Source organism: Phalacrocorax aristotelis, chromosome 21 (genome assembly GCF_949628215.1).
Source record: "Phalacrocorax aristotelis chromosome 21, bGulAri2.1, whole genome shotgun sequence".
NCBI classification, from domain to species: Eukaryota; Metazoa; Chordata; class Aves; order Suliformes; family Phalacrocoracidae; genus Phalacrocorax; species Phalacrocorax aristotelis.
The window spans coordinates 2,949,931-2,976,533 of NC_134296.1; the positions used below are offsets into that span (position 1 = coordinate 2,949,931).

Below are 26,603 nucleotides of genomic sequence, written 5' to 3' on the forward strand. Positions count from 1 at the left end.
GGAGCGTTACGTGCTTTGCAGGAATTGTCGCCTGACTTATTGAAATCTGCATCCAGGATCTATGGGGCATCTTCAGGATCACTTGTAGCTACATTTGCATTGTGTGGGTGTGATATAGGTAAGAGCTATGCACTTCCATTTATTCTGTGTCTAAAGAGATAGAACGTCTGGAAATTTTGGAGTTGTGAAAGATTTTTTTTTAATTATTATCCTTAATCAGTGGTTAATTCCTCAGAATTTTACTTCATTGACTCCTTTAGAGTGGAAAGCATGCATAAATTAACAAGCACAGAGAAAATAGACTAGATATAGTTACTAAGTCATTGCATCTTATTAGTTTGAATTAATGGTAAGCATATCTAATATGATAGAAACAGAAGTGCCCTCCCTAATAAGGCATTTGGGGTTGTTGGTAGATTCCCAAAACACAGTGTTGAAAGAAAATATTTAATATGGAGAGGATCAGTGTTGCTGTTGCACGAGATAAAAAGTTATAGTCACAGAGCTGAGAAATACATTAGGGGGCATAGATGCAAAGCCAGCAGGAGAAAATGCTACACAAAGGCTTCCTGTCAGTCTTCTCCCATATGGCCAAAAATTTGTAAGACATCTTGTGCAGGGAGTGGAGAGAAATAGGAAAAGAAAATGAAATAATTCTGCTTCCTGCAATATTGAAGGTCCTTGGAAAATCTGGGTCCAGTCATGAAAGCTTTATGAAAATAACAGCCCTTTATGAGTGTTTACCAACATGGTAAAATGCCCCTTTGCCAGGTGGAAGCGCAGCCAGAAAGTACATAAATAATAATATAATGGATGTGGAATGATTGCTTTGCTTTGCTTTAGATGAGGTAAAGCTGATTGCCTTCAAAGCTGTGAAAAGCTCTTTCTGGTGGTGGCTCCCTGGACAAAGAACGATTAACACCTTAAGGAATATCTTAAACCACTTTCTGCCTACGAACGCCCACCAGCTGGTATCTGGAAAGCTGCATGTTATCATCACCCGTGTGCACGACTGGAGAAGCATCGCGGTTTCAGAGTTTGCCTCAAGGGAGGACCTCATTCAGGTGAGAGCAGCCACAGCCACCCTGCGAGGGGAGGAGCTGCAGGAGATTTACTGCCTGTCCGTGCCCCACAGCATCCGCGGGGGAAGCCTGGGGCCTCGCACTGGTCCATGCCATGATTTCTGTCCTTACCACCCTCTGAAGTCAGACTGGGTCACAAGCTGAAAATAGTAAAAAAAAAAAAAAAAAAAAAAAAAGAAGAAATCAACCCTTTTGATTGCTGGCTGAATTACCTGCAGGGCCTGAGTATGCAGGGAGCAAAATGAGGCATTTCACAGGTTACCTTCCTGCTTCTCCATCCCTGGCTGTGGATATCACAGAATCCCAGGTTGGAAGGGACCTCAGGGATCATCTAGTCCAACCTTTCTAGGAAGAGCAGAGTCTAGACAAGAAGGCCCAGCATCCTGTCCAGACGACTCTTAAAGGCGTCCAACATGGCCGGGTCAACCCCTTCCATGGGGAGATTATTCCAACGGTGACTGTCCTCAGTGTGAAAAATTTCCCTCTCGTGTCCAATCGGAATCTCCCCAAGAGCAACCTGTGTCCATTCCCCCTTGTCCTCTCCATGGAACTCCTTGTAAAAAGGGAGTCTCCAGCTTCTTTGTAGCTACCCCTTCAGTCCTTTGATCATCCTGGTGGCCCTTCTCTGGACCCCTTCCAGCCTGTCCACATCCTTTTTTTATAGCGGGGACCAGAACTGCACACAGCGCTCCAGGTGTGGCCTGACAAGCGCTGAGTAGAGCAGGATGATGACTTCTTTCTCTCTGCTGGCGATGCCCTTTTTGATGCAACCCAGCACCTTGTTGGCCTTCTTGGCCGCAGCAGCCACTGTTCGCTCATGTTGAGCTTCCCCCCACCAGGACCCCCAGGTCCCTTCCCACAGAGCTGCTCTCCAGCCAGGTGCATCCCAGTCTGTGCTGCACTCCCGGATTATGTTTTCCCAGGTGCAAGACCTTACACTTGTCCTTGTTGAACTTCATAAGGTTCTTGTTAGCCCACTCTTCCAGCCTATCCAGATCTTGCTGCAGAGCGGCTCTCCCTTCCGGAGGGTCTGCTTCCCCACTCAGTTTGGTATTGTCAGCAGAGTTCATCAGGCTACACTTGATCCATTATCCAGATCACTTACAAAGATATGGTCTGGCCCACAATAGCCAGTGGTGCCCAATAACCCAGCCGTGGGTCCCCATTTTGGCATTCACAGAAAAGCCACCATTCCCAAAGGCAGAAGGGTTTTGTGGCTCTTTGCTCACCTCTGTGCCTTCCCTCTCACCCACAGGCCCTAATATGCAGCTGCTTCATCCCTGTGTATTTTGGACTTTTACCTCCTGTGTACCATGGGGTGGTGAGTAGCCTTGTGGTGTGGAAAGCCTATCCCGGGTCAGGCCGAGGGCCCATCTAGCCTGTGTCCTTTCTCCAGTGGTGGCATTAAGCATGTTTATATGCATGTTTGCCACCAAAGTTGCTTGGTGCTGTGTTCATGCAGTGTCTGCAGAGGGAAAAACTGAACTCAGCTGCCCCACAATCTGACCTCACTGCAGACAGAACTGACCTGCTCACATAAGAGTCCATCCTCACCCTGTTTATGGGGTTAGCTCAACTCCTTTCTGCTGCACTTCCCCCAGTTTCATTAAAGAGTAATTTTTTGGCTGGAGGGGAGGAGGTGGCGGGTGTAGACCTGGAGCACATGGGACAGTGGTCAGGGCTGTTCCCTGGAATGGGATCTCTGTAGCCTCAGTAACCTCAGTCTAATTTGGTCCTGGGTGGGGAAGAAACACCAAATGCATGCACACGTGACACAGCACTCTTCACTCTGAAGAGAGGAAGGCTCAAGGTTCCTTGTTTTCTTTTCTAGCGTTATGTTGATGGGGAACTCGGCATGTGGCGGGCCAACTTCATTTCCCAGAGCACGATCACCATATCTGCTTTCGCCGGCGAATACGACATCTGTCCCAAAGATGGCCCAGCTGCCTTCTTCACTTTCCACATCTCTGACTGTACTTTACAGATATCAAAAAGAAACTTCTACCGCTTCCAGTGTATTTTTCAGCTTCCTCCACTTCAAGTGAGCTGCTTCTATAGGTATCAAGAGCCATGAGGGCCCTATAGCTGGACCATCTTCCCTCACTGCCACCTTCCCCCTGCAGGTTCTGGACCAGCTTTTAACCCAAGGCTATGAGGACACAGTCTCCTACTTAAAAAGACTGAGTAAGTGATTGGGAGTGAGGAGCAGGTAGGTTGGGTGCTTCTCTTACAATGTTGGGTTGCTGACAGAAGGTAAGAGATGCTGCCAGCACATCTAGAGTGACCGGGGCAGGGAGATCCCTGCATCCCTGGCATTGCCAGGGTTACTTGAGTCCCATCCTCTCTATGGCCTCTCCTGCAGCTCCCTGTTCACCCCTTCCCTCTGATGACATTAGGCCCCTCGTCTCTTCCACACTGGGCATGGTAGAGCTTTCCTGGGAACACAGGTCCCCAGCACCTAGACAGAAGTGTGGGCTCGGGTGCCCTGTGTGGTGTTAGACTGATAACCCACACATTGGTGATCCCTGACCCAGAAACCCAACTCAGATTAGCCATGAACTGTGCTCATCGGTCCCCCTATTTCCAGTCAGCCCTGGTCATGCCTCACATTGCTGGAGAGCTGGTAGTTGAGCAACAGGCAGTGAGAAATGGATTCTCTTCCCACCAGGTGAATTTAGAATAAATTACCTTGATGAGGGCTTTATGCTTTCATTGTCCAATAAATCACTTCAGAAAGGTGAAGGGACCCTCAACAGGAAGCCAGAAACAAGAATACTTCACTCCAGAGCCACAGACCCTGAGGATGTCACCAAAGAGAATGCAGGGACCATCCAGGCAGCAGGTGAAGTGGAAGAGGAAGACCTGCACCACCTTCTCCACCAACAGAAAGGTAGAGGACCAGCAATTCCTTTACTCCATCAATTTTCATTAGCTAAGTGGCACTTGCCCAGGGCTGTCGCTGCTGAAAGAGGCTGTCTGGGGTTTTGCAGGCTCCAGTAGGTGAGAACATCAGGAATGGGAGAGAGTCCCCTCTTGGGTCAATGGTTATTAGTGAAGCCTGCTGCTGAACTTGGTTTGGGTGAGGTTTGAGGACTTAGGCTGTGGCCAGGTCAGAAGGGCTCTTTGGAGAAGTAGCTCTTTCTAAGAAGAAAGCCATTTATTCACCTGGCAAGGTAATCCCAGGTTCTACCCACGCATCAAGTCATTAAGGGCGAGGGAAGGAGCAGTGCCCCAATGGTTAGAGCTGGGTTTGCTGTGCTAGTCAAATCATAATTTCTACTTAGTTACTCTGGTGTGTAGCCACATGTAAGTACTTAAGTGCAAGAAAAGCTTATTAGAGCTGCAGGTAAACCGCTACCTGTATAATTTTTAAGCAACATAAGGCAGGTTTAAATCCAAAACAACCAGTTTTCTGCAAACCTGTGCAAAATAATTCCCTCTCCCATTTCAGTTTTGACATGGAAAACCAGTGAACCCTCAGCATTTTGGATTCCAGTTTGTCTTATTGTTACTAGCAGAATACAAAGAAGTATGTGCTGGAGTGCAATGTTTCTTTTAATTTTATTATTTATTTTCTTTTTCTTTCTGAGTCTTTCAACATTTCAGAATTTGTTGGCTTAGGAAAAATTACACCACTTTTCCAATATTACGATGGTTTAAAATGCTGCCACATAAATTAAAGAAATAGTGAAAAAAGACCCAAATATTGTTCTGCTATATCTACAAGGACAACACCAAATGAAGCATATAAAGGGGAAAGAACAGGACCATTACCATTCCAGATCTAAAAATAAAAACTTGGAAAATATAAAATAAAAGCAAAGATTTCCATTGAAAACAAAACAACTCTACCTATGGGAAGGGAGCCACTAAAGAAATGCAGGACACAGGGTTAGGCTGTACAGTTTGCTTCCATGCTTGCTTTTTTAAAGGCTTCATTAGTCTGAGCTACATGGAACTTTTAAAATCAACAGCGTAGGAACCAAGTTTCTTTGGAGGTTGGGCAGGCTCTGGGCTATAAGGAGTCTCTTGGTCTCTGGTTTGTAGCTGGGCTGCTTTGCACCAACCTGAGGTCACTGTGGAAGGAATCAAGACTCATTTGTTAGGCCACAGAGCAACCAAGAGGAGAGCCAGGGCTCTCAGTCTCCAGGGGAGAAGTACATTGGATTTTTCAAGTCTGGGAAGGAAAAGCCTGGATGATCTAGGCCAGAAAAAGACTGTTTTACTGTTTATCTGCACAATACTATAATATCATTGATGTTACCAAATGAGCAAGGGTATAAACCTGCAAGCAACTCGCACCTGTTTTCTTGAATAAGTCAGAATATCCCCAAAGGACTACTGCTGCAGTAGAGCCTGCACACCAGCAGGGCTCAGGCTGGATTAGCAAGGTAACCACAAACATTTGCATTTTTATCCACGTGCCCACCAGGACAGTTGCACATGAGTTGCACCCTCCTTAGTATCTAGACTAGAAGTAGAGTCTGGCATAAAGCACCTGCAGCCAACAGCCAGAGGCGCAAACAGGCTTGGACACATTTGGTTTTGTTTGGCGCAGTTGCATGGATCAGGCCCCAGGACTCCCCTTCTCACTAGATGCACAGTGGGATCGAGTTTTAGAGAAAGCTCCAGCTGACTTGGGTTGTCTCCAAACTCTCATCCCACCCACCCCAGTCTTCACATCTATGAGTTCCCTACAGACCAGGGCAAGCAACAGCACAGTGGTATGGGGGCAATACTTGAAGGATATCAAAACCTGCTTATCCCATTACCCTGTAGACAAAAGGAGGGAGGGAAGCAGCCCTGATCAGGTATTTGAATCCAGTTTGTCTCACAAGAACTGCCACAAGGGTCTGTCAGATTGACCAATATGGTTTTTCTCCCTTTAAAGCCATGCCAGACATACAAAAGCATTTTTGGCTCCAGTTCATGTTTTAAAGAGAGAAAAGGCAGCTTGCAACCCAGCCTGCAGACAGACACCAAGATGCACTGAAGAGCACCCTTGGGCAGCAGTGTCACCAGCACGGGCAGGGCCACAGCCCTCACCCTCCCACAGCCCCCAGGTGATTCCCATGACCCACCTTTAAAGAAGGCATTTCAGGCTGAGGACAGGATCTAGTGCAGCTGGTTTGAACTGCAGCTGGGTTTCCCAGTTTGCTTCCCTAGGGCAGAAACAAGCTCCTTGAGAGCCAAGAGATGCCAAACTTTGCCTCTATCCGTTGCCCCTTGCAGAGCCTCTTTTTGTCATTGGTTCCAAGCTCATGCAAAGACAGTGTCAGGTGTTCTTGCTTGAAAAGGTGGGGGATTAATGAATCAAAAAACAGCTACTTTGAATGATGAGTCATTAAATACTTTTAACACATGCCTGCAGGTTTGGAGCAGGAAGGTTCTATGCTGTGACCAGTTTGTTTTGAGTGTTCCTTGTAGGCTATTTTTTGTTAAAGTTCTCCAAGTTTTACTAACTTTTTATGATCAAGCACCTTGTCACGTGAGGGCAGGTAGGTAGTTCAACATAAGCTCCTGTTTGTGGCTGAGATTTGCATCCAAATTTAGTGGATTTGGATGTCAAATTCCTATACGAGAATTTTCTTTTGGTGCTTTTAATTCCCATTTGAATAGGGATAGTGTAACTGCCTGAGGCTGTCTGAAATCGTTGTATCCTGCCTGGAGGTGGTGGGGCTTGCTAGGAAGAGCAGGAGCCTGGTAGAAGCGCTCTGTCATGGAAGTGGGGCAGTCTGCCTGGGAGGGAAGGCAGAAGTGTAGTATGAGCAAAAGCAAATGGTGGGCTGTCTGGCCCTGCTCCTGCCTGGGGAGTGGTGGGGTCTCTGCACCCTCTCCGCTCTGACCTGTGGCAGGAACATAGTCACAGTTCATGAACTGGTTTGGAGCAGCCCAGCTTGGGCTGTAGGGGTTGAGAGATGTAAATCCATCTGGGATGGGAGGGAGACAGGAGTAGGTTTTGGTGGATCCAATGCAAATAAGCATCCGGGTTTCTTTTAGCAAGCTCATTGCAGAGATAATATTCCTAGGTCATTGATTTCAACCAGAGATAGCAGAATATATTATATAAATCTTTCGCTGAGCATTCATAGTTAACTTTGAATCTGTTTACATCAATGCAGCCTTCAGCTATTCCCCACATTTATGCCTGCAGTCTCCAGGGCCCTTTGGCCATGAACCATTTCCCTTTGTGCAATTACACAAGCTGTTCATTCAGATAAACAGCTTGTGCTGCTGTGATCCATTTGTTGCCCATCGGGAACCAAAAAACAGGGGATATAGTTGGGGTACAGCCAATCCATCAGCCTCTGATGTGCGGATTGTGTTTGGGATGATAAGAGTGCCAATTCGTTCTGCACACACAAGCCACACAAGGTGGGTTTGCCTGGACCGTACACTGTTCATAGCAGTGGGTTACAGAAGATCGCATGGGAAGAACTAAGGTGTTTGTGAAATGTCAGCTCTCCTGGTGCAATAGGAGATGCAGTCTGCAAGACTGTGGTACTTTGAAGTAGGGGGAGGTTAATCTTTAGGTTTCTCCATCCTTCTCCACAGCTGCAAATTCAGAAGGGTCCAAATGTGAGCCTACCTCCACTGTCAGCAGAAGCAGGCCTCCGAAGGTGTAAGAAGCTCAAGAATAGGTAATTGGTAAAATAACTTCAGGAAAATGGATAAAAATGAGTTCCTGCCCAGTGTGATGCTCCCTAAGGCTTCTCCCTCTCTCTGTTTTCTGTTTGATGAATCTCTCTGAAAGTTCTTGAGTGGGAGGCAAACACTTAAAATGGGATATTTCCTGGCAGATGTCTGCCCTGTAATCTGCATTAAAGCAGGGGGAGGGATGCTGCTGGTGATCAGCAAGTGGAGCGGCTAGGGAAAACAGCAGCCGGGATGTGCACCCATGCAAGTAAAGATGCCCAATCCCCCCTGCGCAGACTGCGGTTTGGCCGTCATGTTAAAGCAGGTCAGGCCTGGGCAGGGAGACTGCAGCAGCACTAGGAACGAAATCAGCTGGTTTTCCCAAGTGAAAGAACCACCCCCAAAATACTCCACAAAAACCCACAGCTGTGCCACTGTGTGAAATGGACTCTGGTGTCACCCACCGCTTCCCAGGCCAGCAGAACCGTGTGATGCCTGAGGTCCCCAGGGGCCATCCAGGATGGCTACCTAAGGAACAAACATGGCAGTTAGTTGAGTCAGGATCAGTGATCCAACAGGGGCAAGTAGTCCTGGGAATGTTTGATGCCGAAGGGCTTTTTCACGGCTGAGGAATTGTATAGCTGCCTGCAGCATGAAATCATTCTGTGCAAGTCTCTTCGCCAGCTGCACGTGAAGTAACTTGCAAGCAGGTTTTAGGGAGGTATGGCTTAAAAACTATTTGTGTGACAAGTTATATGCCTTGAATCCTTGAGAGTTTAGTGCCAACACACCTCTCGGGATCTTGCTGAACATGCCTGATGTCCTGCTAGGACAGAGCCCATCAGATAAGTGCTCTGGAACAAGAATATGTTGTTGTAGGGAAGCAACACTGAGCTATTTCATAGCTTCTTTCAGTCATCAGTCAAAAAATAATATCATGGGGACAAAAATTAGCTTCTTTTAAGGTGGGGTACCCCAGATTTGGAATCTTTAGCCACGTTCAGCATCAGTGACCCATGGGTGAGGTTCCCTGGGGTTTCCTGCTCTGCACCCTGCCCTCCCTCCGCTGAGGCTTTGCATCCCCTGAGCACCTCACCTCCTGGCCACGGCTCTCAGAGGCAATCCAGGCACCATGGTTTGGAGGAGCTTCTGGAACCGTTTTACCGTGGAGCTGATACCTTCCAGCACCCCCCACAGCTTCTTCAGCCTGCAAAAACAAAATAAACAGGCAGATTTTAATAACTGGTAAATGCAGCAAAAGGGGGAGGGTGTTAATGGTAAATGCACACTGTAGTGTTCTTTTTCATAACCAAGCAATCCTATGGTGTTCCTGCTAGCCACACCCACTCTCCCTGAGAGCTCCCCTTCAGGGAATACCAAATCCTCCTGCGGAAGAAGGGGATGCTGCTAAGCCTATTTATGCAGTAGATGTACATCAGCTTGCCCTAGTCCATGGAAAAGGAGGGACTCGCCGCCAACGCACACTGTCTGCCCCGTGTGTTTCCCATGGAGCTGCCATCTGAAGGATGCTACAGCCCATTGCACACCCCAGCACTGCGCTTGCAGGGCTGCCTGCCTGCCTCAGGCTAATCTCGCACCATTTCCCTTCTGCTGTCTCGCCACTGCTGAAAGCCCAGCCACTGGTTTCGGCATCACACTCAGCTTCGACACCTCTATCAAGATGTTCTTACCCCTTCCTGACAAAAGCTGGCAGCCTATATGGCTGCAACAGGATCTTCGACAGTGGATCCTGCAGTCCAGTCACCTGCTCCTTCTTCCACAGAGCCAAGCCTGTGCCCATGAATGACAAAACAGAAGTAAATAAAAAGCAGTAATTAGAAATAACCCAATAAATGCAATAATTGCTCTTGTCCAGCAACTCTTGCTGCAGCTCAGCCTGTAGGTACTGAAGCCCAAGCCAGCAGCCTGAGCCGCTCTTACAAAGCTTCTTTGAACAGCTACTGCAGATATAGAAATATTTACTATAATAAATACCTTAGTAACATCTTAAATATAATACTTCTCCTCTCAAAGACTGCAGCAGCCCTCAGGGGCCTCAGCCATCCCCAAAACCCAGGATCAGTACCCCAAATCCTCTACCTGGCAGGAAGCAAGGAGCCAGACACTGCGGTACCCTTTTGCACAGGCCGGCAAACATCCTGCTGGGTTTTGCAAAGTCGTTCTTCCCACACATGCTGGCGAAGCGGAAATTGCCATCAAAGTAGTTAAAGCCAAAGGCATCTGTGGGACATGAAAGGGCCAATGTTTGGCTGGTTGCATCGGCCGCGCAATGCTGATGGACAGTGGGTCACACTTCTAGGCTGCCATTGGGGTCTTGAGGTAACACTTACTGTTCCTGTACAGGAAAAGGGCAGTGTCCTGGTACCCTTGGGAGAAAATGTCATTCAAGACCTGCAAAGAGAAACACTTGAGGTCACTAAAGAGCCCTCCATCAAGTACCGGCAGGACCTATCCAAGGCTGTTTGACCGTGGGGGGTTGGGATGGCTCATTTGGGAAGGCAGCAAGGACAGGCTGGTGTCCAACCACCAAAGCACTGGTCCTTTGCAGGTTGTTAAACCAAGGTGGATCCCATCCCAGGCTGGCCACCCATCAGCAGTGTCCGCCAAAACAATGTGCTGCCCTTGAAATCTGATTCATTAACAGTGGAGATTGAGCTGAACCTTAAAGCTTGGGAAGGCAGGTCCAGCATGAATTTGTTTTAACTGAAACACAGCTGGGAAGAAGACCTGGTGGGCTTACCATGGTGCTAGGCGGAAAGAGAGCATAGCTAATCCTGCAGAGGTTTTCTATCGAGATCTGAATGCTGCCGTTGAAGATCTGGAAGCAGAAGAAGATAGCGGGACAATCCCGCGGACAGATATCGAGCTCTCCCGTGAATGGGGACACAGTGATCACGGCTTCTTCCAAGCTGGAAACAGGCTGCAGGCCGGTGAATCCTCCATCAACGTATCGCTGAGGGGGAACAGCAGAGGAGGGTTTGCTTTGAGGATTGCTACAGCGTACGTGTGAGGGCAGCGTTGCCAAGAGGAAAGCAAGCAGCTGCAAAGGCAACATCTGCCACGAGCCAGTCCCAGCACGTCCTCTCTTTCCACTTGCATCAGCATCTCTTCCCACCCCTTGCTCTTTATCCTGGCCTTTGCCAGCTCCTTCTGCTGCCCTGCCTATGGCACCCCACTGGCTCCTCAACCAGGTGCTGTAATCCACAGCAGTTATTAAAATGGAAATATAATTATTTTAATTCACAAAGCTTTGTAAAGTTGTTTTGGCAGTCATTAACCAATTCAAACATCACTGAATTCACAGCGTCATATAAATTTCAAGTCCTGAGCTCAAGCAGTAGGGCTTCTACATTAAATGATTGCCTGCAAATCCCTGGAGGATTACTCACTGGGCAAGGAAAATGTCATTTGCTGTATTCCAAAAGGAATCTGAATTTACCACCCACCTCAGTGGGGTTTGAGGTTGCAAGGACTGCAGCTGATCAGATTAAATGCTTATGAAATAACAGTGCAGAGGAGCCTCATGCAGCAACACCACTGAGCTCTGGGTCCTGCAAACTTTATGCACTTTGTAGGCAAGCCCTGCAGTCCAGGGTAAGCTGGAGATCTGACCTGGCAGCCTGGTACAGACATCGGAGGGCTAAATAGGCTCAATCTGTGCAGACCAACAGAGTCAAGGAAAGATCCTAGCTCTATCCCAGCTGCAAATCTGGTATCATGGCTTTGCGGGCTTTGACAGACAAGCGGGTCACGATGCATCGGCTGCTCCATGGTCCACCTGCACATGCTTCGCCACTGCGCTGCTGTGCTCCTCCTTTGCTGAGGGTTAGCAAGAAGCCAGCCAAAATTTATTGGCTTCACTGTGGTGTTTCACAGTTTGTGAATATGCTCGTGGTTGGGGGAGGATCCTTCCATGAACTTCTGATATTTCAGCCATGCAAGTCTGCACCTGAGCTAATGGAGACATTTGCACTGCAGACAGATCCTGCCCAGGATAACCGGACCGTGTGTCAATGTCCTGAGTGTGGGCGTCCTCTCATCTCACTTTGGAGATCTGCAAGGCAAGATCTAGTCATCCAGGCTCTGTCTGTAGGCAAAGCCAGAGAGGGCTCTCCAGATGGCAATTCCACCCAGCTATCATGTTAGGATGGGATGAAGAACAAGCTAAAATGCTTTATCATCCTCCGTTAACTAAAGAAGAAGCCTAGACATATATATCCTTCTCTGCTCAAGGGAATGTGAAGTTCAGACCCAAGAACTTACTGCTGGGAGCGTATCTTTTATGGGAAATATCACTCACCACACCTCGGTAGGACGGAGGGATGAATCCACAGTAGATAGGAAGAAAGCAGCTGCAGAGGAGAGCCTGGGGGAGGAGAGGGATTGCAGAAGTAAATGTTCTTGTCAAAGTTCTCCTGGACAAAAGCTGTTGACTTGGTGCCTGCAAGTTTAGGCTTGACAAATCGCCTGGAGCCCGGCTGGCAGAACCGCCTGGACTTTGTGCTTGCGTGTGTCAGGAACAAAGGTTCACGAAGAGGGAAACATCTCCTTTCAATAAAGTTGAAACACTTCTCTTTAAAAGGGCATAGCGCTTCATTTTTTATCTTTATAGCTGCCAGCAATATTAGAGTTGTGTATTTATATATCACAGTCCAAACCCTGCCCTTCAGTGGTGGCAAGGTGAAGCTTTGGGGTCATTTTTCATATTTGCAGGTTTTTGGACAAAACCAAGACATCCTCACAGTGCGTTTTCATTCTGCTGGGATTTGTCAATGGTGAAGCCACTGCTGGGCTGTTTGCAACCATTTTCCACCAATCTCATCAGCTGGGAGTGAACATCCCAGGCTCCTGGGTTGACCTAGGGCAGGGAGTACATGGCGAACTCCAACATCTCCATGGGCTTTGCCATCCACTACTGGCTCCCTGGGACAAGCCAGCCCACGGCCTCATGGTCAGCTCTTTAGTGTTTTACCCTGGGATTCTTTCTCCAGCAGCTAATTTACTGGTTAATCAGCTGCTTGTTGTTTGGCAGCACAAACACTTTGTCCAGCTCTTTCGTCCCAGGAAAGTGCTGAGGCAACGAGGGAAACTACTGCCAATGGGACTGGGCCAAGGAGAGACCTGTCCAGAAAGCTGAGAGGTCGTGTTAGCATTAACGCAGCTCTTTGCAAAGAGTCATTAGCACTTAGTAGAGCTGGTCAACATGTCAGCATCAGCTTTTTGAGGCTGGAAACAAGCCTTCTGCTTTTTTAGTGTGATTTATTCTTGCCTGACTCTGGACCTAACAACATCTTCCTCCCTCTCTCTAAGCTTCATGGAGCTCACTGTGGTGGGACCACAGCTCTGGCAGAGCTTCCTGACTCTCTCCCCATCTTGGGTAGAAAACAGTGCAGTTAAAGTCATCAACGCTTTGCTACCTCCACCCCAAGCAGTAGGTAGAGATCTTCCTACGGCATCAGAGGAGAGTCCCTTTACCTGAATGAGCTCCTCTTTCGAGCTGAACTCAGAGGCCATAACATTTTGGCCATCCACCACCCGCGTGAGCGAGATGTGCAGCCGCCCTGAAGCCATCTGGTAGGAGTCCTCTGGCAGCATCTGCTGCAAAACAGTCTTGATATTCGCCAGCAAGCTGCACTTGGGAGAGAGAGGGCCCAAGATGGTTTTCCTGACTTCCTTTGCCATGGCAAAGAAAAATTCCTTTAGGTCATCTGACACAGAGGGGGGAAGATAGAGAGAAGTCAATATCCCTGCTGCCCTAACAGTTATATTTTTAATCCTATTTTTAACACTCCTCACAAATAAAGCCTCTTGCAGCCCCTGTGCATGACACAGGATGATAGTGCTGCTACAGTGGGAGACATTGTGGCAGGACAGAAGGGGGGAAGTCACCCCCATGATGTCCTCAAAGGACAACGTACTGCTGAGCACAACCCCACTGGTGAAATCCCCATTGGCACCAGAGACCGGTGCTCAAGATGTTCCTGGCTGGGGATTAGCGAAAGGCTCCAAAGAGCCCCGGGAAGGGGGATGCAGGTGCAGGCACCGAATTATTGATGTCAGCGTGACTTGCGCAACAGATTCCTGCCTTACACCTCCGATTTTGCACGTGGGCAGCCCCGGGCCTCATGGGGGAGCTGGGACAGCTCAAGGGTGAGGATGAGGGGCAGACCCCCACCTCCTCTGCTTAGGGCTTTCCTGCAAGCCGGGCACCCTGGCTCCACCATGCTGGGACTCCCCGGTGACCTCCCAGCCGGTGTTAATAGTCATTACACATTCCAGAAGGTGGATTAAAGGAGCAGAGCTGCAGAGCTGCAGAGCGCCGGCCGAGGGCTCAGGAGATGCCGGGTTTTACCGGGTGACTGGGGGGAAGAGGGGTGCAACAAACCCAGCCGTCAGCCTGATCCCAGGGAGGAGCCTTGGTCCCTTTGCCGAAATGAGGAGCTCACTTGGAGGAATACCCCACCTTGGGGGGCTAAACTCTTGCAGCAAAAGCTTATCCAGCTCCCCAGTGCTGCAACGAGCAGCACTGCTCCTGGGGGGGGCTCCCCAGGACCCCGCACTGGCATGGAGCTGCGGGGTTGCCTTAGCGCCATGGCTTTGTAGAGGCAAAGGTTTCTGGGCTGTCTCGTGAGATTGCTTTAAAAGCACAGACAGACAGATTAGATGGAGTGTCCCGAAGGCAACTGGAGCAACACAGGTATTAAGAGGGGTTATAAATGTTTGAGCAGATGTTCAGGCCATGTGGTGTGATGATTAGTGCTCGGCAGGTTCACGCAGGGTCCTCAGGGACGCTGAAAGAGCTGGAGATACCCCAGGCAGGTGATACACCCACTGTCTGGCTGCAATGTGTCCTGGAAGTGGGGTAAGCCTGGAAAAACTGCCTGCAAGCTGCCGGGTAGGAGGTGGGAGCCAACCCCAGCTTTGGGAGCTTTGGCTCTGGATGGGGCTTTGACTCGGGGCGAGTGAGGGATGACCCTGGCATGCAATGCTGCGACTGCCCTGCCTGCTCCGTCTTGCTGGTGACCAGCATGTGCCCAGGAGGTGACCTGCAGGGTGGCAGAGGACAGCTGGGCTTGGAAAGCTCAGAGCAGCTCACCCAGCCCGGGTCAGGGGAGGGGCTGGGTACACAGCCACAGCCCCGCCATGGGACCCCAAGCACACCTTTAACCCTCCTTTTGCCCCAGTCCTCCCCAGTGTGAATTTGGCAGAGTTTGTGCCACATTCATTTTCCTTATTAGAAACCCAACCAGAGTCATCACTACCCAAAAGGTCTGTTCTTCCCCTAGGGAAGACGTTTTGGGCACAAGATCATGTCAGTGCCTCTAAGTGGATGGTGCCTACCACCCCCAGTGAAGCAGACCCCCATTTCAGCACTGGTGCCCATAGCAAGAGCGGTCGCCAAACTGGTTTGTACCTGCTGGACGGCCCCAGATCCATCCAATTGCACCAGCATGAAGAATCGGTGAGGAAAGTTTTGGGGCACTTGCTGATTTGTAGAGGAGTTCATCCCCATGCGGGCAGAAAGGTTCCTTTCTCCTTTGTGTAAATATACTTGCCAAAGTTTTGAATTCTTTTTAGCTCCAGCAGAGTGGTTCTAGTATCCACCAGAGGTTTCAGGAACTGCGTGTTTCCTCCCTGCTTCCTCCATCATTATTTGGGCCCTAAAACCCCTGCTCCTCCTAAATGTCCCCATTGCTTGAAGTGGGGCTTGGGTGAGCCTTCAAAGTCTTAAGTCTTGTGTACACTTGTTTACGCAGGACGCTAATTGGAAGTATGGGAGGGTGTGATTGTTAAAAGTGGATTAACTGCTCTGAACTAATTCTACACATAGATGATCTTACTGCTTGCGGGGTGCTGCTTCCCCATTGTCTAAAGGGATTCAGAGTAAAACCTCATTTGCACAAATAAGAGAAACCCCAGCCCCGGGCTGGAGCGGGGGCTTCTGCTCCCCCAGGCACGTCCCACTGATGAACCCTTGAGCTTTTTCCAAGGGGGAAGGTGCCACATCTTCCCTTGTGCTGGGAAGGTTGAGTGGGATAACCCCACGCACCACGCAGACAGGGCTGTCAGCTCTGTCGGCACCTATGTGACTGCCACTCGTGCCCCTTCGTACCTAAGGATACCAAAGGACCTGATCTATAGGGGACAAGGGCACCTCCACCCGCCACAGCCGTGTAGACTTGCTTTGGGATGCATCCCGGCACTCCTTAAACCTCGTAGCGGTAGAGGAGGAGATCTGCTTCTTCAGCAGGAGCAGGAAAATGAGGCAATAAAATACAGGTACGTCCAGATTTACCCCTGCAATATCTACCCGACCATCAGAGATAACATTCAGTCCGTAATAACTGGCTTTTTCAGCTTACGCCACCCAAAAGTGCTCCAGGGTGGCTGCCAAAGGTGGCAACATCTGCAGATTTCTGTTATGCCTTGTGAGTGATACGAGTTACACCAGTATCGCGTCCCCACTGGTGCTTTAAGGCATTAGCTCCTCTATTTCTATTTTGAAATAAAACATCTACAGTAAGGAAGTCTAGGCAATAATTGTCTTACCGAGGCTGATGCCGCACACCACGGCGGCGGCGATGAGCGAGCCGGCGGACGACCCATAGACCTTGCACGCGGACTTGAGGAGTTCGGGAGCCAGCTCCAGGAGGGACTGCACCACCCCAACCTGGTACAGGGCAAGAAAGCCACTGCCGGAAAAGGAGAGCGAGAAAGGGGTGCTCGAACCCCGGAGATCCTCCTCAGCCATCTTGAGATCAAAGCGGTGTATCCGGCTTGATGTCTTGGGTTGTCCTTTTTCACCAGGTGGACCTCAAGCTCTCTCCTCTGCCTCCTCCAGGCTCATCTCTGGCTGCGGAGGAATCCAGAAGATGGATTTTCTACCCCCTTTTATGACAGCTCCCCGAGGTGTTTAGATTCATGAGCTATTTTAATTGCTGCCTGTGCTAAAAACAGAATTTTTCCCCTGATCAAAACAGCTCTTGTAATCCTCGACCGCAGCCAGCTCAGATGCTCAGGGCTGGATCAAGGCTCCCTTTTTATACCAAGTGATCTGAAGTGCGCCAGGAGCCCCCCGCGAGGTGGTGCCCGCGCTACGGTGCCCGTCACACTTGGAAACATCCATGCAAAATTTCCTCTTTGCTTTGTGCTTCTTTCATCAAAGGTGTTTTCCTAAATAGGATTCTCCATCAATCCTGGCTTAGGCACAGCTCAGTACTGAGTGAGTAAAGGCTTGTATAAGACACTTAAAGCCAGAGGGTGTTACACAAGGGGTGGATGCACAGGGCGTTACGTTGGGTTGGGTTTGGAATTACTGCTTATATTTGTTCCCTATTGGAAGAGTTTTGTCCTTGCCTGACTCTTGGATATCCTTTGGGAGGCAAAACCAGGGAGCTGGATTTGCTTTTCTCTTCCCTGCCTCCAGCGCCGTGCTCTGTAGGGTCCAAGAAGGATGCCTGCAGCAGCACCGTGTTCCCCAAAGCTGGGGTTACTGAACCAAACCCAAACTGCCTTCAGGCTGTCTTCATCGGCTGGGTGGTAGTTAAAAAATAGGGGGAAATTCAGTACATTTCTAGTGTCTTTTCAGCCTTAATACCCTAATGCTGCTGCCAACACGCAGAACAAAAATAGCCATTTTAAACAGATGTATTTATTAAATATTACTAAATATTGTGTCGCTTATGTTGTCCAAACACATATAGCGTGCGCACTGTGTAATGAATATTATGTATGGTACGTTCAAGGTTGTGTCTATGTACAGAACAAGGGCATGTGCTTAACCACAGGCTGAAGGAGAGAGCTCTCATTCCCCGCGTTGGCCCGCCAGCCTGGCCCGGACCGTACAAGAGAACAGAGGGTGGTCCCAGCACCCCGACACAACCTTTGCAATGCTGTTTCACCCCAAATTTTCATATATTTTTTCCTTGGCCTCTCCAGCCATTGCTGGGTCCCCACGACGGGCGTCGTGTCCTGTGCTGTACCTGGGGGCAGAGATCCCCACCTCCATGTGCAAAATGTCCCTGGGTTGAAGTTTCGCCAGTAGCTGCCCATCAGCAGGTGAACACTGCCTGCACACCCCCCAGGTAAATGTCACTTGGCATGGCCAAGGCTGTCCTCGACGGCTGCTCCCGGCACGGCTGGACAAGCGGGAGCAAGTCGTCAGGTCAGAGGTGTTTTGGAACAGCTGGACTCTCCTGGAGGTGAACAACTGCTTGAGTCAGGGCATTTGCATGCGGTCCCGTCCTGCCGTAGGTACACGGCCTGACTGGGTTCGGTCTTCTCACCTCTCGTCTTCCCGGTGTTTGAAGTTGGTTTTATGTTATCCCCTCGCTGTGCGAGTCTCCCACACGTTCCAGCCTTTCTGCCAGCTTCTGGTGATATCTGGGGTCTCAGTGATTTGTACCTCTGTCTCCTCCAGCCCTTGGGAAAGCAAATTCCTTCATTTAAAGGACTTTTTTCCAGCGCTGGTAAACATCTGCAGGTCAAAGGGGAAAAGTGTCATCTCTCGCTGCAACCGATCCAGCGCGCAAGTGCATTGGGAGCGCACGAGTGTTTGCACGCTGGGAGAAGTTTGTTCCATGTTCTCTGTGCATTAACTAGGGCAATTATGTGCACCAGGTCCCCAGGAAACTCAACAGGTGCTGCATGGAAGGGGCGTAGGATGCTCCTGCTTCACTCAGCGCTTGCACCTCCTTGGTCAAGCCCAGACCCAGCTGCCAAGCTTCAGGAAGGGTGTAAACGATCCCATGGGACATGCAGGAACGTGCTCCTCTGTCCAGTGCATGGCACGAGGATGGTTTCCTCGCAGGAGCTGGGCTTGCTACAAAATGTGGTGCTCCAGGAGCGCCTTGTGAGTGCGAAGCCCAGCCGAGCGGAGCCGGGAGATGTTCTCCCCCCAGGCTCTCCTTTGGGCATCTTGTAATAGCTTCTTCCCTTGCAGCTGCCATGAAGTAATGCATTAAATGGGATTTTCCATTCCCAGAGCCAGATGATGAAGGGCAGTGCAGTGGCCACGAAAAAGCTGTTATCCCTGCAGGCAGGCAAGTGAGTAGCTCCGTGGGGAGGTGCACAGCGAATGCAAGAAGGTCCCTAACAAGGAGAAAGCCCAGCAGACAGCACAGCCCCACGCCGAGGCAGGGCCAGCCCCAGGAGAGGGACAGGGGGGCACGGCAGGACCGACAGGAGGACAAGAGCCACCTGACCTGGCCAGGGCAGGGCAGCACCCCAAAGGGCAGCGGCTCAGACCTGCGAGGACTTCGTGGCAGGCTCAGACACCCCAAGCTCCCCTTGGGATCCTCAAAACCCAAGAGGGGCCAGGCTTTAGGGCACACCTCGGGGGTCTGCCAGCCGAGGGGGTGCACAGCCACATCGCAGCATTTCCCACAAATCGCCCTGGCCTGCAATGAGCTACGGGGGGCATCTCAAGGCAGGGGCCGGATGCAAAATTTGCCCTGCATCCTCACCCGCTGCAGACACCGAGGCCCCGGGACAGCATCTCAGGAGGCAGCATCCTCCCTGGCCCGGTGCCACGCTCCCGTGAGATGAAACCTTGTCATCATCCTCTTAGTGACAGCGAATTTTGCATTAATTGGCTCATGAAGTGCTGGGCTGATTTTTCTAAGCTGCCCTCCCCCCACCTGGTGCTCAACAAAGCAGGATTAGCGAGGACTAATGACTTCGGAGATGCCAGATCCCAGAAGCAGCCTGAGATGCTTTCAGGAGAAGGCCCCCGGCTCACGCTGAGCACCAGGCGGGCAGGGGGCTGTGTGGGGCACAGAGCTGCTTTGTGCCCGGGCAGGATGAGTGCCCAGATGGCCAGTGTCCGTGATCCCAGGGATTTTCAGGCAAGGCGATTGCTTTAGCTGTTTGAAGCCACAGCAGGGTGTTTAGGGAAGGATGAAGGTAACACCAAGAATTGGAAACTGATCAAAACCCCGGGGCTAATAACTCGCCCTTCTTTAATACCTTCTTAATATCTTCAGCGGCCTCAGGCAATCAGGGTCTCAATTTTATAACTAAGAGATTAAGCCAAGACGCTGGAGTTGCTCACGAGAAGGCACCTGGGCTCTGGGAGCCACCGGCCACAGGGTGCTGCACCAACAGCAGCCGTGGCTGCTCCTGTCCTCGTCCCACCGCGCCAGGGCAACATCCCTGCTTCGGGCTGGGTTATTTGGGACCAGGAGCCTGTTGTGCAAAGGGCTGGGCAGGTTTTGCTCCTCGTTTCCCCAGTCACCGCTGCCCTGATGGGAGGGGAAAGGTCCAGTGACCACAGAAGGAGGATATTTGGTTCAGCCGTGATATCAGGAAAAGCACAGAACAAGGAAATGGGAGACACGAGTTGTTTTTCTCACCAGGGTTTTGCCCGGCAGGCACGTCCCATGTGCCGAGGCAAGATGATGTCCTCTGGGAAGTCAGCGAGGCGACAAAAACCCCTTTGCTGCTCTGTGCAAATGCCAGCCCACACCTGGCCCCGCATGAGCTCAGATGCAAAACAAATCGGGGCATCACATGATCGTCCCGCCAGGTCCCCACCTTGTCCCCAACACCAGCTCGCCCTGCCCCGGTCACAGCCCAGCACCGTTCCCCGGGTCGTCCTGACAGTTTGCAAACAGGCGAGAGCGGTTTCAGTTTCTCCTGCAGTAAATCTCTCCCGGCTTGGTTCCCGGCCAGAAGGAAACATGGTGCTGGTGCTGTGCTTGTTCCTGGCATCACCGGCAGGACCCAGGAGTGGGATCTGATGTTTTTCACAGTCCTGATTACCCTGGGCTAAATTAGACAAAGCCCCTGCAAGGTATCCCCCCTCCTTGGGGCCTTTCGGCAGCCAGTGATTCAACCCTCTGCAGCTTTATCAAACGTTTCCTTAAAGGCTTCGCGAAGGGGGATGTTGGTCTGTGTGGGGAAGGGCTGCTTCCTTCTTATGAGGACTGCTTCTGTTTCATTTTACTTAGGGTTTTACAAGGACTGGAAATATCGTGTCCTCCAGGAGAGGAGGTAAGAGAGCGGTGCTGGGCAGACACAGGACTGTCACGCCATGCATGGCACTAACCCAGACCCACAGGTTGGTTTGCCACCACCACCACCTTCAACCCACTAGATCACCCCACCTCTTGCACACTGTGAGCCCCAAAGTGTTGTGCCCTTCGCTCCAGGCTGGATCCCAGCCTGCCAGGGGAGATGCTCCTGCCTGTGGCACCGCCCTCAGCGCTGGCAATCCCCCCTGGCCCCAGGCTGCCTTAATCCATGGCCCTACTTAGGGGTCTGGGTGAAGATTAGCTAGGAACTAATTCCCAGGGATTAGGGTTTAATCTCTTTGACATTTCACATCTTCTTAGACCTCGTAGGTGAGACCCCGGCAGCCGTAAATCCCCTTGGTGCTCGAGGGAGCGACAGCGAGGGCAGCTCCTGCACCACTTGGAAACAAGCTTTACACAGTTCTTGGTGTCAGATCAAGCTGCTTTGGCCAATAAATCTCCTTCTGCCAGAAATAGTAAATATAAATAGTAAAAAATAGCAGGGCTGCACCGTGTATCTGCTAAGACTCCCTTTGTGCCACTTTGCATCTGGCTTGAAAGGAGCAGCCCACAACAGCTGTAGCAAAGCAAACATTATTCCATGTACAACGTCTGCACACATCACGCATTAGACAGGCCTGGCAGTCATTTAGGGACCAATTTATTTGAGTTTTAGGGTTTTTTCCCTGAACTGGATAATTGGCTGACAGCAGAAGCTACAAAAATTATGTTGCGTAGAAAAGCAGGTAAATAAATACACGCACATAAACACAAACGAACCATGAGGTTCAACACATGCACTTGGTGAGAGCTAAAATGCAAATACAGGGTGAAATTTGGGGTTTGTTTGATTTACAGACTCTTCGCCACCAGCCAGGTGAGTTTTAAGCATTTCATGCTGCTGTGGCTATCGCTACGGTTTTCCTTAGAAGATTTTAAATCCACACGTCAGAAAATCACCCCACCTCCAGGTCACCAAGAGGGACTGTCCCCCCCATCAGTAAATCGGCATCCTTGGGTTCCCCAGGCCCCGCAGGCCCTTCGGAGCAGCCGATGTCAGTCCGGGCTCTCGCAGTTGTCTGTGCTGAACTTTTCTTTGTCCTGCTGAGGCAAAAGAAAGCATCCGTGAGGCCCCTTCCAAAACTGAGCTGGCGCTATTGGTCTTCTAGAGGAGGAAATTCTCCCCAAGGAGAGCTGCGGCCACACCAGGCTGCAGCAGTGCCATGCACTACGGGGCATCTGGCTGCGGAGGTGCAGCGGGCAGGAGGCAAAGCAAGTCCTGCTCCTTGTGTGTGCCTGGGCCATGCTCGTGTTGGAGAAAAGCAAAGGCAGCCCCAACAGCATGGATCCAGCACCCAGCCACCCCCCAGTATAAGCCAGTATGATTGCTACCCACCCAGGTCTATCGATCACCCTAAAACTACACCCTTTGCCTTAACTTGCTGCTGGAAGCTCAGCCCCGGACCCGGCCCTCCTCCCTACCTGGAGAATTTTGCTGTAGGACAAGGGTGCAAACGAATCTTCCAGGTAGCGGGTGCCGAAGCCCATGATCCTGTTCACCGCCTGGTTGCAGATGCCCGCCACCTTGGCCGTGAGGTGCACTGTTAAGGCAAACTGGATCTCTTGGGGGTTGACATTGGGTCTGCTGGCCGTCATTTCCTTGCGGACGTAGGCGTCGGCCAAGTCCTTGAAGGAGCTGTAGGACATGTCTCTGAAGAACGTCCGTAGCCGTGCGTCTTCCTTCACCTGGTTGAGAAGCAAGCGAATGCACATTATGAGTCAATAACTTGGTGTGTCATCCTTGCTTTCCCTCCATGCTAGGATTGCAGTTGAGGGAGGACAGACAGACAGCCACGATCACACCCAGTTGAGGAATTAAAAGATGCCATTTCCTTGATTTTACTGAGCCTTTGCCTGCACCGGGAAATCGATGGTGTTGCTGTATTTTACAGCAGTGCAGAGCTTGGCCTAGATCCCCTCGACCCCAGCACAGCTCTCACCTGCCTGTCCAGCTCATCTCCTGCGCTCTGGAGCAGGGCGACAATTCTCCTGATGGCTTCATCTGCAGAGAGAGATCCCACGTTATGTCCAGCCCTTTCTCCGAGCCTCACACGCCGGTGCTCTGTTTAGACTCCAGGAAAAATTCCCTGAGCAACGTTTATCCACCTCCATCCCTCCAAAACCCCTTTCAACCTATTGCCAAGTGCCTTGTTATCCTCAGCCAGCAACATCATCCTCCTGCCTTTGAATTTCTCTCTCCCCATATCAAGCCCTGACGCTGCAAATCTCCCCCAAAGTCTTCATACGACTGTTCGGGTCCCGTAAGACCCTGGGTCAAGCTTGAAGCAGGGTTTGGGTCCCGCGCAGGCTCTGCATGGGGACAAGTCTCGTGCCCGTGTTTTCTGTATGTGCCAGCGATGAAGCTCTTGCGAGGGCAGCACTCACCGATCCCGTCGGCGCTGGCCGGACGTGGTGGCTCCCTGCATCCACGTGCTGTGCTCCCCTTGCTCTCGCTGCCCTGCACGATCAGCCCGATCTCTTCTGAGAGTCGTGCGTAGTAACCGTCGGGCTGCTCCACGTCTGCTGGAAGAGAAACACGTATTCAGAAGCGAGGATTGCTTTTTGTTTTGTTTTGTTTTGGCCATTGTTTGATGGGGAACAGCAGCTGCAGCGGTGACCGCGTCCACGTGGTGCTCGTGCCCACCCTGGATTAGTGCATACGGCCGGTGAGCAGCGGGGCTGTGCCCTCCAAGCCACAACTGAGCGGCTGCAACTCGCCCTGAATACACCGAAGCTTCACAAAAATCACCTCACGGGTTTTTCGGCAGGGGAAGGGACGGGGGTGTCCTGCGGGCTCTGCCTGCTGTGCCGGCTGCCCACACCCTTCTCTGTAGCAAATTGAAAGCAGCTTAACGTTGGCCCTAGAGTGGTTTAAGATTTAATCTCGGGTCTTCAGCGCAGGTTTAAACTAAACCACCATGTCCCTTTTTTGCCAGAGGGGGAAAACCTGTGCTTGGATGGTTACTGCCGAGCGGCTGGCTTGGGGTCACTTGCTGCGCTCACAACTTGGAGCCATGACGTGCGCTCAAAGCACGGGCAGGTTGACCCTTTCCTGGGGCAGCATGTTGAGATTAGAGTCCCCAAAAGCTATCCCAAACCCCAGAAAGCACCGGGAGGGTGATGCTTAGGTTAGAAACCAGCACCAAATACTATAGCTTCCCAAAAGAAGCCCAGCAGAGGTGCTGTTGACAGTAGGTTGGTTTGGGGTCGGGGTTAGGGGTGGTGGGGGTCCCACCTGGTGAGGCCGGTGCCTGGATGTGCCGCAGGGGAAGGCAGCTGGGTCGCTTGGCCCTCGCCCCAGCTGCTGCCTCTCCCCGCTCCTCCTCCACATGCTTCTTGAAGGAGAAAGCCCTCTTGAGGCTGGGCCCCCTCTTTGGGGCTCTGCCCAGCGGTGGGGACGTGTGCGAGTCCACTCCAGGTCTTTTAGCCCCTTCTGGTTTGGAGCTGTGAGCAGCTTTGGCATCTTTCTCCTTTGGTTTCTGCCCTGCGTTTTCCTTCTGGTCCTCAGGGCTCTTCTTGAAGAGGAAATTCAAGAAACTTTTGAACCAGGTGCGTTGGGTTTTGCCCCGGGAGGAGTTTTTTGTGCTTTTCGTCTTGGGCTTCAGCTCCTCTTTAGGGACTTCCCCAGGAGTTTTGCTGTCACAAGCCAGAGCCTCATCCAGGTCTGGTGCTTTGGGTCCCTCCTTCCGGTCCTTCTTGGGGCTGAGTTTGGCACATGAATACTTGGAGAAGTCACTTTCCGACCGTTGTATCCCACCTGCCTTCCTCCCCCGCCCTCCAGCTCTCTCCTGAAGCCTTTTTTTGGCCACCAGTGAGTTTTCGCAGCAGCTCAGCGAGCGCCTGACATAGATCTCCAGCACTTTCTTGGCCTCTTGCCTGTCCAGTGAGAGGATCTTCCCCGACGGCTGATTCCCTGCATTCCACCGAGGTTTCTCTGCAGTCAGAGCTTGCATGTTGCTGTGGAGGAGAATGACATTTTCAGCCTGATTTTTTGCTTTCCCCTGGATGCTGCGCGGTCAGGCAGGGCACAATGGAAATCACCCCCATTTTGGCACCTGAAGGTGCTTTGTGTGTCCAGGACTGTTTATGTTCCCGGTAAATGATCAAACCCTTTGATAGCTGTTATCTGAGAGCTCCTCACGCAGACTGCACACGTGGGGTTTTACGATGGGCTGTAGACATGGCTGATAAAGGAAGCGAAACTGCGGGGAGGGGGGAGATGAGGAGGGAGATCCAGAGGGTTTGATCCAGCAGGGGTATCATGCAGATACCGTGGTGCTGTCTCTTCCTATTGCAACATATTCCCATCCTACGATGAAAAACTACACGCCAGGAGCACCGCTCCTCCAGTGAATCGCACAACCCAGATTTCTGCATATCTTCCCTTAAAGTATTGGCTGCTAAAAAAGTAAACCCACTCCCCATCAAGGCCAGGTGCTTCCAGCCCTTGAAGAGGCCAAGGGCAATGTGGGCTCTTGCAAATATCCTCAGTCACTGCCACTATTGGCTGAGCATGTTGCGATGATGCTGCCCCTCCATGAGCTCTCACCAGCACAGGGCTGCTAACGGAGCTCCGAGTGCTGCGTCCTTGCCCTTCCCACCCCTCTTTCCTCCACATTTACAAGCAACATTGAACAGGAGATGTTACTATTGAAAAAACAGAACACCATGCCTATGCCTTGTGGGGGCTCTACTTCAGAAACCAATTCCATCCTTCAGAAAACCAGACCCAAACCAGACCCAAACCAGACTTTCTCCACCACTGAACAGCTCACGGGAAGCCAGCACCGAAATGTGGCATGCTCGGCTGTACAAACCGCCCTGGAGCCGGGCATCAGCCTCCGTTTGGTCTTGATGAGCATCACAAGTTCACTCACATACCCCAAGCTGGCCTTTTTTTGGATCAAGAAGACAAGTTTCCTTCACCCAAGCCAACACCAAAGCCACCCGAGCACTCGATAATAAATCAATTAGATTTAATCACAGCAAAGCAACAACCCCCATCCTACTTCGATTGATTCCAGTACATTGGCTACAACATTCTTTATTTTCTCTTTGGGTATTTACCTTTCCGTCAGTATTTCTGCCCTTCTGGATATACGTCAAGACAAGCTCCTCGGCCACGGGTGCTAAGGGTTGTCAGACTCTCCTGGGAGGTGCCTTTTTTATACCTGGCTCATTTTATACCAGCAGCTGGCTGAGTTGGGTTCTATTTTTAGCAGCCATTCAGGTAGGAGAGCGGCCTAAGCTTTCGCCGGGATCCCTGCTATCACCTCCCTCGTGGTAGAAAACCAGTGGACGTGAGTTTCATTGGAGGAGAAAACAATTTCCTTATGACGAATAGCAGCAAAACAGCATAAAAATCACCTGTCACCTGGTGTAAGCACTGGCCTTTGAAACCTGCTATCTCAGCTAGCTGTTTGGCATTGGGTTTTGGTTTGTTTTCTTTTTTTTTTTAATGGGTGTGATACCATGTATGGGCTTTTCTGGGTTGTTTTTGTAAGGAGAAGTCATAACTTTCTCAGATAAATGGCGTTTCAATGCAGCAAGCAGATCACTCTGCTCGCATCCCTGGAGCTTCCAGGAAAGTGGATGTTGCGGGCTGTTGTGGGCCTGCAGGCACTCTGGGGCACGGTGCTGTCAGGTTGTTGCCTAACACCGAGCATGGCTGGGCTGCAGCCTCTTTGAAACCCACCCTGGGGTCCTTCAAACAGCCCGTGCACCCACCCTAAATCATGAAATGAGACGGCTTCATGACCCGAATCCTTTGCACCCACGTGGCTCCCACTCA

The 26,603-nt window shown here is 50.9% G+C and overlaps 3 protein-coding genes across 4 annotated transcripts; 1 reads left to right on the forward strand and 2 right to left on the reverse strand.

The window, feature by feature from the left end:
• Nucleotides 1-839: 839 nt before the first annotated feature.
• LOC142067384 (omega-hydroxyceramide transacylase-like) lies at nt 840-7,708 on the forward strand (the record flags this gene model as incomplete). The annotated part of the gene is made up of 6 exons (XM_075115961.1): nt 840-1,064; nt 2,338-2,403; nt 2,914-3,123; nt 3,206-3,266; nt 3,751-3,972; nt 7,638-7,708. Coding segments are annotated over 6 exons (855 nt in total), but the record flags the coding sequence as incomplete, so codon positions are not given.
• On the reverse strand, nt 7,044-16,960 carry PNPLA1 (patatin like domain 1, omega-hydroxyceramide transacylase). The gene is made up of 9 exons (XM_075115311.1): nt 16,290-16,960; nt 13,215-13,447; nt 12,040-12,105; nt 10,480-10,692; nt 10,070-10,130; nt 9,819-9,959; nt 9,410-9,509; nt 8,815-8,925; nt 7,044-8,246 (listed from the first exon to the last, which is right to left on the reverse strand). Exons 1-9 carry the CDS (start codon nt 16,489-16,491, stop codon nt 8,243-8,245), a joined length of 1,131 nt encoding a protein of 376 aa, XP_074971412.1. The 5' UTR covers nt 16,492-16,960; the 3' UTR covers nt 7,044-8,242.
• Nucleotides 16,961-21,392: 4,432 nt separating this feature from the next.
• LOC142067102 (uncharacterized) lies at nt 21,393-25,968 on the reverse strand. Of its 2 annotated transcripts, XM_075115401.1 has the most exons (6): nt 25,880-25,968; nt 24,048-24,769; nt 23,198-23,332; nt 22,753-22,814; nt 22,235-22,498; nt 21,393-21,853 (listed from the first exon to the last, which is right to left on the reverse strand). In XM_075115401.1, the coding sequence occupies exons 2-6, from the start codon at nt 24,763-24,765 to the stop codon at nt 21,809-21,811; spliced, it is 1,224 nt and encodes a 407-aa protein (XP_074971502.1). In that variant the 5' UTR covers nt 24,766-24,769; nt 25,880-25,968; the 3' UTR covers nt 21,393-21,808. The 2 variants fall into 2 exon arrangements, with proteins under 2 accessions (XP_074971502.1, XP_074971501.1); XM_075115400.1 differs by lacking the exon at nt 25,880-25,968 and having other exon boundaries at nt 21,393-21,856; nt 24,048-24,861.
• Between the last annotated feature and the right edge of the window lie 635 nt (nt 25,969-26,603).

Bases quoted from the DNA above. Each gene is read 5' to 3' on its own strand.
- PNPLA1 (XM_075115311.1), bottom strand. From the start codon at position 16,491: ATGGCTGAGGAGGATCTCCGGGGTTCGAGCACCCCTTTCTCGCTCTCC. The intron at 10,693-12,039 runs GTGAGTGATATT...GTTCCCCCTCAG, and splicing joins CTCCGTCCTACCGAGGTGTG to CGATACGTTGATGGAGGATT. The intron at 9,960-10,069 runs GTAAGTGTTACC...CATGTCCCACAG, and splicing joins CCTTTTCCTGTACAGGAACA to ATGCCTTTGGCTTTAACTAC.
- LOC142067102 (XM_075115400.1), bottom strand. From the start codon at position 24,765: ATGCAAGCTCTGACTGCAGAGAAACCTCGGTGGAATGCAGGGAATCAG. The intron at 23,333-24,047 runs GTGGGACCCCCA...CTCTTCCAGCAG, and splicing joins CCAGGCACCGGCCTCACCAG to ACGTGGAGCAGCCCGACGGT. The intron at 22,815-23,197 runs GTGAGTGCTGCC...CTCTCTCTGCAG, and splicing joins GGCCAGCGCCGACGGGATCG to ATGAAGCCATCAGGAGAATT.